Here is a 16,048-nt window from a genome sequence, read left to right as displayed (position 1 = left end):
TATAAAATTGTATATAAAAATTGTTTCAAACACCAAACAGTAATTAAAAATTAAAAGTGTAAATGTGTCTATCTTCAATGCAACTGACTCGTATTTAGTTATTCTATCACATACCGTTAGAGGGAGTCTGTTTTTACAACACTTGAGTCACCAGCTGTAACCAGCGGCACAGGTCATGAGCCTACAATTTATTATATAACAAATACTGTTTTCATCGTTTTTTTAGTGACAACCAAACTGTTTAAACATGTTGACTATCAAAATCCTAAATCAACATGTTATAATGTAATCAATTTCTCTCTCTCTCTCTCTCTCTCTCTCTCTCTCTCTCTCTCTCTCTCTCTCTCTCTCTCTCTCTCTCTCTCTCTCTCTCTCTCTCTCTCTGTCCCTCTCTCTCTCTCTCTCTCTCTCTCTCTCTCTCTCTCTCTCTCTCTCTCTCTCTCTCTCTCTCTGTCTCTCTCTCTCTCTACCCTGAACTGGTTGCCAGCCAATCCCAGGGCACACTTAAACAAACAACCTTTCACACTCACAATCACGCCTAGAGCGTTCAATCAACCTACCATGCATGTTTTTGGAATGTGAAAGGAAAGTGGAGTACACAGAGAAAAACCACGCAGGTACGGGGAGAACATGCAAACTCCACATAGAAAGACCAAGGCCCGGATCTGAACCCTTGACCTCTATGTGCTAACCAGGCGTCCACCGTGCCACCCGGGTCAAAACAACAACCCTTCTATTTTCTAGACTGCCTGTTTTCATCTGGCTGACTTTAGAACAGGTCAGCTGGAGCTAATCACGTGTGACTTTGAACAAGAGGCGACGGTTCACTGCTGTTTGCCAGCCATTCACAGTAAAAGATTAATTCATATATAAAGTATATGTTCTGTTAAATTTGCGTTTTTCATTGAAAACCAAAAGGATTTGTGAATCCATTTTCATATGTAGCTTTGTTGCATTATATATTAAGATGTGTTGCTAATGCATACATTTAAACCTGAAATAACAACATTTGGACAACTATGTTTTATGCCAAACTACAAATTTTAATTTTAACTCCACTTGGTAGAACAAGTCTCAGGGACTGCATATCGCTGACTCGTTGCTATTTTCCCCTTTATAGACTTTGTGAAGTAAGCAACCAATTTTATATTTATCCAAATGTATTTATTGGTTTAGTTTGACAATAGTTTCCAGAAATTGTTTTCTCATTTCAAACAAATAACACATTCTCGGGGCATTCCTCTTTCAAACTTGCCACTGGGGGGCAGTAAGTTTATATTTTACGTTTTCAAAGGTATTTTCCAATACTGTATCGGTCTTCTTTTATCAAAACTAATCATGTATTCATAATGACTTTAACATTATTTTCAAGTTTTTTTGAAGGATTTATTTATTGGTGTGCTCAGAGGTTTTGATATGTGGTGCTGAATTCTGGGTGGCCCTCCAAAATGTTCTCATGGAGTACAAACAATTTAGGCACATTGTAGCTCATCAGGGCGGCCGGTGGGCCAGTGGTTAGCATGTCTACTTCACAGTGCAGAGGTCGTAGATTCAATTCTAGCTCCGGCCTTCCTGCGTGGAGTTTGCTTGTTCTCCCCGCATGGGTCTGCATGGGTTTTCCCCAAGGTGTGGGTGTGAGCGTGGATGGTTGTTCATCTCTGTGTGCCCTGCAATTGGCTGGAAACCGCTCAGGGTGTCCCCCACCAACTGCCTGAAGACAGTGGGGATGGGCTCCAGCACCCCCGGTGACCCTTGTCAGATTAAAGTGGATCGGAAAATGAATGAATGAATGAATGAATGTATTGTACCAATTCTGCATTGGCCGTCTGGGTCCACTTCAACGATAGAAAATGAATCACAATTTTTGTCTTCACTGCCACTTTGTTATACATATTTCATGTAAAAAAGTGCCAAAGGCATACATCACATCTCTCAAAAGCATGTTAATACTTGTGTTACAGTTTGATGAGATGAATAAAATCCTCTAACAAAATCTGTCATCCAAAAATAATTGGAAATTGGACTTTATCAAGAGAGCTTGATTTCGGGCTTCATTGGAGGAATTTGTGCCTTCATTGGAGGAATTTGTGCCTTTATAGGATACACTTTAACCTTAAAGTGTATCCTATGAAGGCGAAGAAAATATATATCACTTTTCAGCACAAATCAACATTTAAATAATACATATTGTATGTTTAAAAAATCCATATAGAATCCCAACAACCCGGTCGGGGGTGCTAGAACCTATCCCAGCTGTCTTTGAGCAGTAGTAGGCAGGGGACATCCTGAACCAGCCAATCGCAGGACACACAGAGACGAACAAACATCCGCACAAACACTCACACCTAGGGACAATTTGCAGTGTTCAATCAGCCTGCCTTGCATGTTTTTGGAATGTGGGAGGAAACCGGATTAACCGGAGAAAACCCACACAGGCCCGGGGAGAACATGCAAACTCCACACAGGAAGGCCAGAGATCGAATCCACGACCTCTGCACTGTGAGGTTGACGCGTTTCTTTCCATCTGCTGAACATTTCATTTCAATAGCACTTTTGGAATGTATTTAGTGATAAAAATGGTGGTGTGTGAAATACTTATTTCAGTCATTCACACTCAGATTCACACCTACACACACCTTTTTTCACGTCTTCAACTAACCTACCATGCATGTGAGAGGAATCTTCCTCCCAGATTCCAAACACGTTCACGCTAGGTAAATGAAGAGCACTGTAATTTGCTCTCACAGAACGGTGTGATTTTGAGTGTGATCTGATTTATTTGTATGTGCGCTGTGATGAGGTGGCAACCAGTTTAGGGTGTATCATGCCTCCCTTGTGAGGACTGGCAATACAGAAAATAGATAGATGCATGGGATCTCAGGAGGAAAATAAAATTTTTGGATGGGCCCAGTGAGAGCCCAGAAGCTAGTAACAATCTCGGATGAGTGGAAAACTCGTGAAAATGGCTTTTCATTAAAGAGTGTTCACTTCACCTTCACCTATCCCTTGACCTCGGTTGTGGTCGTTGGGGCGCCCGTGAAGACCCTTTCACCGTTTCTTTCCAACCGTCTCTGTTTTCTGCCTCTCTCTGGGACTTTGCGAAATCCAGGTTGGTCCACTCTCTGATGTTGTCCTCCCACCTCTTTTTCTGCCTTCCTCGTTTGCGAGATCCTTGTACAGTTCCTTGTAGCACCGTCTTTGCAAGGCCTGATGATCTCGTAACATGGCCGTACCACCGTAACTTCCGTCTTTTTACGATGGTGAGTAGGTTGTCATGGTGCCCGATAGCTTGTTGTATCCTATTTTGAACTTCCTCGTTTGTTACATGATCGGTGTAAGGGATGTTTAATATTTTCCTGTAGCATCTCATCTCCATTGCAAGGATCTTTCTTTGGAGATCTGCTGTTAGTGTCCAGGTTTCACATGCATATTGTCACGTCGCGTGCTCGCCAGCAGGTGGCGGGTTCTCCCGCCGCCTGTTCGGCACACCTGCCCGTTATTTCGGGCTGATTACGTGCCTTTATTAGGCGACTCCGGCAGTCATCTCACTGCCGGAGAATTCCTTACCGTGCCATTGCTCTCTATTTGCTATTCTCGTCGTTTGACAATTTCTCGCTGCCCTATTGCCTTACGGCCTCAATCTTCGCGTACTTCTTATTGTGATCATATTGTTATCTCGGTAGTTCCTCGCCCTTTATCGTTTCGCGAGCGTTTTCGGTTGTCTTCCTTATTTTTTCCTGGTCCTTATTTGACCAGCGTTTTCTGTTACCGTTTTCCCTGTTCGGGCTCCTTTTGTTCTTTATTAAAACCCCTTTGTTCTCACGAGATCTTTTCATTGTCTGCTTCTCCGGGGATCCACCTCGTTTTTTTCTGTTGTGCACGAGGCGATTTCTCATCGCCTCGGGCTCAACGTGACAGAATTCTCCGGCCACCATGGATCCCGCAGACGCCGAAAAGATCTTGTCCGCTCTTGCTCGACAAGAGCGGCAAATGAGTCAGCACAGCCAAGCCCTTACGGAACTCAACGGCGCGGTCTCCATGCTGGCTCATCGGTTCGATGATCTCGAACCTCGCCTTATTCGGGTGGAGGAACGAAGACCACCTTCCGGGCTTCGTCCTACCACCCCGGAGGCTCCCTCCTCGTACCCTACTATGTCGAGGGAGCCCTCGCTTCCACATCCCCCTCGTTACGGGGGTGAGCACGGGCAGTGTGGACACTACCTACACAATTGCTCGCTAATATTTGACCAACAGCCGTCCGCCTACACTACTGACGCCGCCAAGGTGGCTTATGTCATGAGTCTTTTAACAGGTCCGGCGGCGTCGTGGGCTATCGCGACCAGTGACGCTAAACCGAATCTCCGCACCTCCTATCCTGACTTCGTGGCAGCCTTCCGTCGAGTGTTCCACCATCCCGTGCGGGGCAGAGAGGCGGAGGGTCGGCTGCTCGCCCTGCAGCAGGGAGGGCGGTCGGTCGCTGACTACTCCATCGAGTTCCGGATCCTGGCCGCGCAGAGCGGGTACGCCGATCGGGCCCTGTGTGGACTGTTTCGCCGTGGCCTGAACTCACTACTCAAGGACGAGCTGGCGACCCGCGACCACAGCACCGATTTGGAGGAGCTGATCGACCTCGCCCTCCTTATGGACAATCGCCTGAGGGAGCGAGGCCGGGAGCGTGGAGGTGATCGGTATCCGTCCCGCCGCACCACGTACCGTGAGGAACATCGTGGGTTCGGTGATCACTCCCGGTGCCGGGAGACAGCAACCACGGACGAGCCGATGCAGCTGGGCGGCAAGGACGGTGGTGCGGAGGAAGGAAGGCGCCGTCATCGCGACCATGCTACAACAAACGGCGCCCAACCATCCCCCCGCGCCGCAACCAGCTATCCGGGATCGTCTTTCCACGCTCCTCCCGAGTACTGTGAGTCACGGCCCCGCGCGTCGTCCCCCGAGCCTAGGCGAGTAGACAAGCGACCAGGACACCCCAATAGACTCGAGCTCGAGGCGGAGGTATTCGGCGGTTCCCGGTCAAGACGGGTTCGGGCCCTGGTGGATTCGGGAGCAGATGACTGTTTAATGGACACTAATCTCGCGTCCGAACTGGGGTGCTTTTTAGAGGAGTTGGTTGTGGCGAAGCGGGTGCGTGATCTGGATGGGCGCCTCCTGGCGGTGGTAACGCATCGAACGGAGCCGTTAAAGCTTTCGTTATCCGGTAATCATATTGAGCATCGCCGTTTTTATGTTATGCGGTCCCGGAACGCCCCGATCATCCTCGGTTTACCCTGGCTTCAGACGCATAACCCGGTGATCTCATGGGCGCGCCCCGCTATCGATAGCTGGAGCCCTTATTGTTACCAGCACTGCCTGCAGTCAGCCGTCGGGAGGCACGAACGCGTCACGCCCCCCGAGGAGATCTGCCTTGACGGAGTGCCGGAGTGCTATCGGGACCTTAGGGAGGTCTTTAGCGAGGATCGCGCGCGCTCCTTGCCCCCACACCGCCCCTACGATTGCGCGATAGACCTGCAGGCGGGCGCTCCGTTGCCAACCTCGCGTCTGTATCAGGTATCCCATCCCGAGCGTGAGGCATTAACGGAGTATATTAACAGCTCGCTCGCTGCAGGTCTCATCAGACCATCACGCTCACCGTTAGGGGCGGGTTTCTTCTTCGTGGGGAAGAAAGATAAGTCCCTACGACCCTGCGTAGACTATCGTGGATTAAATGAAATTACAATTAAAAATAGATACCCGCTACCCTTGTTGGACTCCGCCTTCGCTCCATTACAATCAGCCACAATATTCTCAAAATTAGACTTACGCAGCGCTTACCACTTGGTTCGCATCCGAGAGGGCGACGAGTGGAAAACCGCGTTTAAGACCCCCCTGGGCCATTTCGAATATCTCGTCATGCCTTTTGGCCTCACAAACGCACCTGCCGTCTTCCAGAACCTCATTAATGACGTGCTCTGGGACATGATCAACATCTTCTGTTTTGTTTATCTTGACGACATTTTAATTTTTTCTCGTTCTCTGCATGAGCACCGGCAACATGTTCGGCTGGTGCTACAACGTTTGCTCGAGAACCGGCTCTTCGTCAAGGCAGAAAAGTGTGAGTTCCATGTTCCCGTCATCTCCTTCCTGGGGTTCATTATAGAACAGGGCAAGCTACGGGCGGACCCCATTAAGACGCGTGCGGTCACTGAATGGCCGGTCCCGTCCAACCGTAAGGAACTGCAGCGCTTCTTGGGGTTCGCCAACTTCTATAGGCGTTTCATCCGTGGTTACAGCCAGATGGCGCTTCCCCTAACCCGCCTTACTTCGACCAAGATCCCTTTTAAGTGGGACCCTGCCGCGGATACGGCGTTTGCTCATCTTAAGGCGGCGTTTACTAGTCCCCCGGTACTGCAACATCCTGACCCTGACCGCCCTTTCGTCGTAGAGGTGGACGCCTCGGATTCAGGGGTGGGTGCGGTGCTGTCCCAACGCTCCCCAGTCGACCAGAAGCTGCACCCCTGCGCCTTCTTCTCCCGTCGACTCAGTGCCGCCGAGTCGAACTACGACGTGGGCAACCGGGAACTGTTGGCTGTGGTCACCGCCTTACAGGAGTGGCGGCACTGGCTCGAGGGGGCTAAGGAACCTTTTACCGTGTACACGGACCATAAGAACCTCGCCTATCTCCGCTCCGCGAAGAGACTTAACGCCCGTCAGGCCCGGTGGGCCCTCTTCCTCACCAGGTTCGACTTCGTTCTCACCTACTCCCCCGGATCTAAGAACACTAAGCCTGACGCCCTTTCCCGGCTCCACGAACCTGCGGGGAGGGACCGTTCCCCGGAGACCATCCTCCCGACCCAGTGCATAGTGGGGGCCGTCCAGTGGGAGATTGAGCAGCGGATCCTGTCCGCCCTGGTGGGGGTGCAGGTGCCGGCGGGGTGCCCAGCAGGGAGGCTGTTCGTGCCTCCTGCCCTCCGTTCGGAGGTCCTGCAGTGGGGACACGCATCCAAGGTGGCGTGTCATCCCGGGGTGAACCGGACTGTGCAGCTCGTCGCCCAGCGTTTCTGGTGGCCGGAGCTCCGCCGCGACGCGACGGAGTTCGTCAAGGCCTGCACCTCCTGCGCCTGCGGCAAGTCGTCGCATCAACCTCCGGCGGGACTGCTCCAGCCGCTGCCCATTCCTCCTCGCCCGTGGTCTCACATCGCTGTGGACTTCGTCACGGGCCTACCGCCTTCCCGGGGCCGGACGGTCGTGCTCACGATCGTGGACCGCTTCTCCAAGGCCGCTCACTTTGTGCCCTTGTCCAGGTTGCCGTCGGCGCTGGAGACCGCCAACCTCCTCATCCAGCACGTCTTCACGGCATTCCGGCGGACATCGTGTCGGATCGGGGGCCCCAGTTTGTGTCCCGCGTCTGGAAGCGGTTCTGCCGGTCCCTCGGAGCTACGGCCAGCCTGACCTCGGGGTACCACCCTCAGTCCAATGGACAGGCTGAGCGCGCCAACCAGGATCTGGGGGCGGCCCTCCGCTGTGTTTGTCTCCACCGTCCGGCATCCTGGGCCGACCACCTGCCCTGGGTGGAATATGCCCACAACACTCTCGTCTCCTCCGCTACAGGCAGATCGCCGTTCATGACGGCCTACGGTTACCAGCCACCGCTGTTCCCGTCCCAGGAGGGGCAGGTGGAGGTCCCCTCCGTGCAGCACCACCTTAAGCGGGCCCATCACGTGTGGAGGGAGGCCCGGGCTGCGTTGTCCCGCACTGCGTCCCGGAACCGGCGGATCGCTGATCGTCGTCGGCGCCCGGCACCCTCATATGCGGTGGGAGAAAAGGTGTGGCTGGCTGCGAGGGATCTTCGCCTGGCCGGCTCGTCTGCCAAACTGGGGCCCCGGTTCGCTGGCCCGTTCGAGGTCGAGGCCGTCATCAGCCCCGTCGCGGTCAGGCTCCGGCTGCCGGCCTCCATGAAGGTCCACCCCGTGTTCCACGTCTCCCTGCTCAAGCCTGTGTCTTCCAGCGCCTTGGCGCCCCCTCCCGCTCCGCCGCCGCCCCCGCGGGTGGTCGACGGGGACCCGGTGTACACGGTTCGTGCCATCCTGGACTCTCGGCGCAGGGGCAAGGGCTTCCAGTACCTGGTCGATTGGGAGGGCTACGGGCCGGAGGAGCGGCAATGGGTGCCTCGCTCCTGGATCCTTGACCCGTCCCTTCTGCGCGACTTCCACACTGCTCATCCGTCCAAACCGGGTAGTCCGCCGGGAGGCGTCCATTGAGGGGGGGGTACTGTCACGTCGCGTGCTCGCCAGCAGGTGGCGGGTTCTCCCGCCGCCTGTTCGGCACACCTGCCCGTTATTTCGGGCTGATTACGTGCCTTTATTAGGCGACTCCGGCAGTCATCTCACTGCCGGAGAATTCCTTACCGTGCCATTGCTCTCTATTTGCTATTCTCGTCGTTTGACAATTTCTCGCTGCCCTATTGCCTTACGGCCTCAATCTTCGCGTACTTCTTATTGTGATCATATTGTTATCTCGGTAGTTCCTCGCCCTTTATCGTTTCGCGAACGTTTTCGGTTGTCTTCCTTATTTTTTCCTGGTCCTTATTTGACCAGCGTTTTCTGTTACCGTTTTCCCTGTTCGGGCTCCTTTTGTTCTTTATTAAAACCCCTTTGTTCTCACGAGATCTTTTCGTTGTCTGCTTCTCCGGGGATCCACCTCGTTTTTTTCTGTTGTGCACGAGGCGATTTCTCATCGCCTCGGGCTCAACGTGACACATATAGGAAGATTGACATGACAAGGGAGCGTAGAAGGTGGATCTTTGAGCGCAGAGCTATGTTCTTATCTTTCCAGATGGTTTGGAGTTTTGCTATTGCTGTTGATGTTTGAGCAATTCTTGCCAACATCTCTGGCCTCGAGCCCTCGTCTGAGATAATAGAGCCTAAGTATTTGAATGACTGCACGGTTTCTAGTTTTTTCCCACTGACTTGGATATCAAGATTGATGCCTTGATTGTTGTTGGTCATCAGCTTTGTTTTTTCGGCCGATATTTCCATGCCATATGAGGAAGCTGCTTCATCCAGGTGTTCTACTAGTCGCTGTAACTCATCTTCTGTTCCTGCCAGTCCATCTATGTCATCAGCAAATCTGAGGTTGGTGATGTTTCTCCCTCCGATGGAGATTGTGCCTTCATGATGTTCAAGGGCATCTTCCATGATCCTCTCTAGATACAAATCGAAGAGGGTGGGTGAGAGTAGGCAACCCTGACGCACACCGACTGTAGTTTTAAACCAATTGCCGATACTTCCATTCAGGAGGACATCACTTGAGGCCTTTCCATACAGGTTTTCGATGATTCGGACGAGGTTGGCATCGATGTTATACTTGCGCATGGTGGTCCATAGGGCTGCGTGCCATACCGTGTCAAAGGCCTTCTTGAAATCTATAAATACGTGGTATAGGTCTTTTTGGTGCTGTAGGTGTTTTTCACAGATTATTCTTAAGTTAAAAATCTGTTCTGTGGTGCTGCGTCCTGCTCTGAATCCAGCCTGTTCCTCAGCTATGATGTTCTCAGCTATGGGCTTCAGTCTGTGCAGAATGATCTTCAGCAGGACTTTGCTTGGGTGACTGATCAAGCTGATAGTGCGATAATTTTCACACTGCTGTAGATTTCCTTTTTTCGGCAAGGTGATTATTAATGATTGAGTCCAGGGTGTTGGCCAGACTCCGGTACTCCATATATGGTTGCAAATTTTTGTGAGGGCTGTTATCATTGCCTCTCCTCCTGCTTGGACTAGTTCCGCAGGGATATTGTCTGCTCCGGCAGACTTTCCTTTTTTAAGTTCCTTGACAGCTAGTTCCACTTCTTCGCGCAGTATGGGGCTTGAGTCTTCTTCTGGTGGTGTTAGTGGACATTTGAGTACTGATGGGTCCCCATTTAGTTTGTAATTGTACAGGTCTTTGCAGTATTCTGTCCATCTGTCCAGGACATCCTTTTCTTCTGTGAGGCATATTCCGGTCTTGCTGTGTATGCTGCTAGGTCTTCCTTTTTTCTCGGTGGTCAAGTCTTTCACCACTTGGAATGCTTTCCTTGTGTTGTTCTTATCTAGGCTTTCCTGTATCTCGCTGCACTGTTGTTCTATCCAGGCTTCTTTTGCTTTCTTCATTTCCTTCCGGACTCTGTTGTTGGCCTCCCGATACTTCTTTGCTCCCTCTAAATCCCTTTTTTCTTTCTTTAGGTTGCGTCTTTTATCACACAACTGTAAAATTTCGTTGGTGACCCATGGTTTTTTAGGATGTTGGTGTTTGCCCAATATCTTGTCAGCCGTCCCTGCAATTGCAGAGTTAAAGGTGTTGATGGCAGGGCTGCAAAACTCCCTCCAATCATTGCTTGGAACTCTTCCCTGACTTTGGGGTCTTTTAGTTTGTCGAGGTTGAATCTCAGTCTTGTGAATCTGGGCTTGTTGATTCTTTTCAGTCTTGTTTTGAATGTCATCATTACTAGATTGTGGTCACTTCCTATGTCTGCCCCGGGGAAACTGCGGGTGCGGGCGATGTTTATTCCTGAGCGGAATCGCTTAGGAACCATGATGTAATCAATCTGGTTATGAGTGTGACCATCAGGGCTGTGCCAGGTTTCTCTCCTAGAGGCTTTATGAGCACCGAAGGTGTTGGCCAGTGCTAAACTGTTGGTAGTAACAAATTCCAGAAGCCGCAGTCCTCTCTCATTTGTTACAAGGTTGCAAGATGGTCCATATGTTCCCCTCCAATTTTTATAAGCATCTCTACCAACTTTGGCATTCCAATCGCCCTGTATTATTATTATGTCTTTCTTGTGCACTTCGTCTATAATTCCCTGGAGTTGGATGTAGAATTCTTCTACGTCCTCCTCACTATATGTGAGTGAAAGAGTGTTATGTCAAGTAAAAAGCAATTCTCTCACAACTTTTGTATATTGTATAGAAAAAAGTGCTTTGCCAGATTATTAGTTTTGGGATGCGCACAAACATCCTAAAATATCTATCTTTTCTTTAGATTTCACCCCTGAACAGTGTTGTATGCGTGCCAAGAGCACAGATATAATATAATCCAACAGACACATGCCATGATGAGCAACAGCTATAATGGCCCCTCATATGAACGAAACAGAAAACTAAAGTAGATACAATAGTTTGTGAAAAGGAAATCACCGCCTACCATGGCAGAGAACTGAAGCGGAGGTATGGGATGCATTTTTGCAGAGCGTCGTTTATGTGTATTATTTTAAATTGCTTCTCCTGGCTCTCCAGATTCCCATTCTTTGCCAGTGTGATAGAGTACAGACAAACTCAAAGTTATCATTAAAAGTTTCATTTTGTCGTATGCTTGATTGACCTCGAACGCGTGTGTTCACCCAGTTTGTACACAATTAGAGCACACAGAAAAAAGGCCCAACATGAGCTGAGGCCTTGTTAAATGATGGTTCAACTTCGGGTGGGCAGCACGATAAGATGTCCTCGAGTTTGTTACAGTGTCTCAATTCATGTGAAATATACCCATTGAATTAACAAAGTATCCATTGTTTGTACAGGGAGGTGTATTGGTCTAAAAATGTCTACTGAGGGGCGTGTCGTGGACTTGGTTGAGAGGCGTGACATGTAAATGAAAAGGGAGTGTTTTCTGATATATTACTTGTAATTTGCATACACAATCATTTCGCAAAAGATCTGCGATCCCTAGGCTCAAAGGTGCGGATCAGACCGTCGCCAATTCCTAGTGGATCGCAGTGAAGTCCGTAAGGGAGCCTCCACGCCGAATTGACGGGACTTTCCATCACTGGAGAGTTGGTGCGAAGTGGTAATGACCTTCAGGTCAGCAAAATCCTGCGGGACCGCATCCGGCGGTATACAAATCCACCGCAGTCCTGGCGTTAAGCGCCTAGCAAGGCGGCGGACCGGATCCCCAAGCCGACCATCCCCATGGGTTATGAAGGAATGTCCACCCTTCAAAATAAAACACAGGGCCCGGCGCACCCACGGTCCAACCTTGGGTGCTGCAGACCCCCTGGACCACCACCGTCGGCCACCGCGCTGCCGTGGACCCTGGCCATGGGGTCGAAGTGCGGGGGCGGGGTTGCGACCCGTCCCCCTCCCTCACGCTACATAGCCCCCAGGATGGCGATTTCTCCCCCATCCCTCTCCTGGCCCCTTAACCCGTTTCCCCCTTCTCCCGATCCCCTTCACCTCAAGAAGTCCGGCGGCGATGGCGCAGGGCGTCGGGGACAGGCTCAGATGAGGGCCCACGTCCCTAGTTCCACAACCACACGTCGGCGGCCGTGGCACGATGGTCGCTCCCCTTGCAAACTGGTGATGGTGCAGGGGAGAGGCAGCGACCACGGTGGCGGAGCAGGACTCTTTAGACGTAGCGCGGCTCCCCTCAATCCGAGGCTGGGCCAATAAAAGGCGGCCTAAACACGCCCATCACCGCCACCGATCGGCTGGAGACCCGCCAGTGTACGAACCTTGATGGACAATGGAAGAGCAAATAGACCAGAGCGCAGGACTGCCCTCATTGCCCTTGAGATTCAGAAGCTCGGGCTGAACATTGTTGCCCTCTCCAAGACCCATCTCCCTGGTGCCGGGCAGATCGAGGAGCCTCGGCACGGGCACACCTTCTTCTGGAGCGGACGAGCTGTGGAGGAGAGAAGAATTCACGGTGTAGGGTTCTGCGTTAAGTCACATCTGGTTAGGGATCACAACATCATCCCTGTAAGAACTTTTGAGAGACTCATGTCCATCACTCTACCTCTAAGTCAATCCCAATCCCTTGTGATCATCAGCGCCTATGCACCTACCCTGGACGCCTCGGAGGAGGCGAAGGAGTCCTTCTATGCCGTGCTGCGTGGCCTGATCCTCCGCATCAACCCCCGGGATAAGCTCTTGGTTCTGGGGGATTTCAACGCGCGGGTCGGCCGGGACCATCAGCTTTGGGGAGGGATTCTGGGGAAGGAAGGCGTTGGCAACTGCAACGAAAATGGAGAACTACTCCTGTGTCTTTGCGCAGAGACGGAAATGGTAATAACCAACACACTGTTTCAGATGGCCAACAAGCACAAAACCACCTGGCAACATCCTAGATCCGGCCACTGGCACCTGATCGATTACGTCCTTACCCGCATCTGCGACCGAGCGGACGTCATGGTCACGAGGGCAATCCGCTCCATGGATGACGGATGGTCCGATCACAGGCTGGTAGCCTCAAGACTTAGGCTGAAGATCGCGCCTGCGAAAAGAAGGAAGAAGATCCCCAAGAGGATACGTTTCAATGTTGGGCTGCTGAGGAATCCCAAAGTCCTCGAACAGTACCAGACGTCCCTCGCGGACAAACTGGACACTCAACCTCGGACCCTTCCTGCCACTGTCCACTCAGACTGGGAGCACTTGAAAACTGCGCTCACCAAATCCGCGGAAGAGGTCCTCGGTATCCAGAAGAGGAGAGATCCCGATTGGTTTGCCAGAAACCTGGAAGAAATTGAGCCACTGATTTCAAGAAAGAGAGAGGCTCGCATTGCATGGCAGAACTGTGTTTCCTCCAAGAGACTTGAAGAAGTCTACCGGGCGGCCAAGAGTGAAGCACAGAGAGAGATCCGGAGGATCCAAAATCAATGATGGGTCAACTTTGCCCACCAAATGCAGAGTCTTGCTGACCGTCACGATACCAGATCCTTCTTCGAAGCAACGAGGAAGATCATCGGTCCGGCTCACAGTCCTCCAATGGCTGTGAAGGCAAAGGATGGCACAATCCTGCAGGAAAAGGAGGATACTCACCAGCGATGGAAGGAACATTTCATGGAGCTCCTGAACCATCCGACATGCACAGCAGACGGCTTCCTCGATCCTGTACCCCAGGTCCCCGTGCAACACTGGATGACGGAGCTGCCGACTCTCCGGGAGATCTCCGGAGCCCTGAGGAGGATGAAGAAGAACAAAGCTGCTGGAGTTGACGACATCCCCGTAGAACTTTTACAAGCTGGGGGTGCACATCTCCTCACCCGCCTCCACACCTTCATCCTTCAATGCTGGGTCGAGGAGACGGTGCCTGGAGAACTGAAGGACTCCGTCATCGTCACGATATTCAAGAAGGGCGACAAACTCGACTGTGGAAACTATCGTGGAATTTCCCTGCTGTCAACTGCTGGAAAACTCATCTGTCGTATATTGGCCGACCGACTCACCTGTCTCGCTGAGCGGGTTCTTCCGGAGTCCCAGGCGGGCTTCCGTCCAGGCAGGGGAACCGCGGACATGGTGTTCTGCGCCAGGCAGTTCCTGGAGAAGTGCCGGGAGCAGCGGAGGGAGTTCCACGCCATCTTTTATGATCTGGCCAAAGCGTTTGATTCTGTGCTCCGAACAGCACTCTGGAAAGTGTTGGAACGTCAAGGCTGCCCCCCCAAATTCATATCCCTCATCCGGATGTTTCACGACGGCATGAAGCGTTGCGTCCTGACTCAGGGCGAAATGACTCCCCCATTCCCGGTTCGGACCGGTGTCAAACAGGGCTGCACGGTGGCGCCGACGTTGTTCTGCCTCTACATCGCCGCGCTCATCCACCACGTCACCCCTGTCCAGGAGCACGGAATCAGTCTACGCTACCAAACTGAAGGGTCGCTCTTCAACCTCAGCCGTTTGAGGAGCAAGCGGGGGACCATGGTCACGACCGTCAGCGAACTCCAGTACGCTGATGACAATGCTGCAGTCTCCAACTCCTCCAGGGGCCTCCAGCTCATCGCGGACGGCTTCGCCGCGGCGTACAGGACCTTTGGCCTCTCCGTCAACACCAAAAAGACGAAGACCCTCCACCTGAACCATCATCCACCCCAAATCACCATAGACGACGAACCCATCGAGCAGGTCTCGGCGTTCCCTAACCTGGGTAGCATTATCCAGCAGGACGCCGGCCTCACTGAGGACCTCACTCACCGTATCCAGGCAGCCCACATAGCCTTTGGACGCCTCGGTCGTCGGGTCTTCAGGAATCACGCCATTTCCACCAACACGAAGATCATGGTGTATAAGTCTGTCGTCCTCCCGACCCTTCTCTATGGCGCCGAATGTTGGACCCTCTATCGGAGCAGCATCAAGAGGCTTGAGAGGTTCCACCAAGGACGACTCCGATCTCCCCTCAACGTTTCCTGGGAGGAGAGATTGACTAATAATGAGATCCTCACCCGGGCTGGCCTCACGAGTATCGAGGCCATGATCACCTTGGCCCAACTGCGGTGGGCCGGCCACGTGCAGCGGATGAGCGACAACCGTCTCCCGAAGCAGCTCCTCTACGCGGAGTTGCTGGAGGGCACCCGTCCCCGCGGAGCCCCGAAAAGACGATTCAAAGACCAGCTAAAGGGTCATCTTCAGCGGTACCGGATTCCCCCGGCACAGTGGGCTGACCTGGCCGCGGATCGGGTGGCCTGGCGTGGGGCTGTGCAGGGCGGGGTCCGGGTCTTCGAGACTCGACGCGTCGCTGCGGAGGAGGACCGGCGAGCGCGGAGGAAGGACAGGGCCCTGCAACCGCCCGGCCACCCAACCCACTTCTGTCAATCCTGCGGGCGGGGTTTTCGGGGAAGACTGGGCCTCCACAGTCATCAGAGACACAAGCACCAGGAGCCGTCGCCCTGTCCTGGGGGCCGCATTCCTCGATAACGAGGGCCTTTCCGACGACGACGGCATACACAATCAACAAAAAGCAGGCAGAGGCCGCAGAGGTCAGGTGTCAGTTGAGAAGCGCACATGGAGTGGCTTCATGGAAAACTGCGATTCCTGCGGGCAGCAAAGACAATCTTTTCCTGAGTCTGTTTGTTCAACTGTCCGAGCGAACATCTCCGACAGTGCCATCGGTGAATTGGACATGAAACAAAAATGAGAATAATAATAAGAAAGAAAGATTGCAGTCTGCTGACCCCTAACAACATCATGTGCAGGTCGTGTGCCACCAGATGACCAGCTATTTGATTTCATTTAAAAAAATAATTTTTGGTGAAAGTGCAACTGAGTATCCTAACACAAAAATAATTTTTAATAACGTGCACATAGACACACAAATC

General features: G+C 52.1%; 1 protein-coding gene across 1 annotated transcript; it reads left to right on the top strand.

Moving 5' to 3' along the window:
* Nucleotides 1-12,476: 12,476 nt before the first annotated feature.
* On the top strand, nt 12,477-13,262 carry LOC127597356 (craniofacial development protein 2-like; the record flags this gene model as incomplete). The annotated part of the gene is made up of 1 exon (XM_052060345.1): nt 12,477-13,262. A coding segment is annotated over exon 1 (786 nt), but the record flags the coding sequence as incomplete, so codon positions are not given.
* Between the last annotated feature and the right edge of the window lie 2,786 nt (nt 13,263-16,048).

Source organism: Hippocampus zosterae, chromosome 3 (genome assembly GCF_025434085.1).
Source record: "Hippocampus zosterae strain Florida chromosome 3, ASM2543408v3, whole genome shotgun sequence".
NCBI lineage: Eukaryota > Metazoa > Chordata > Actinopteri > Syngnathiformes > Syngnathidae > Hippocampus > Hippocampus zosterae.
The sequence above is the reverse complement of the archived record's forward strand: the minus strand, read 5'-3'. Positions and strand labels throughout refer to the sequence as shown.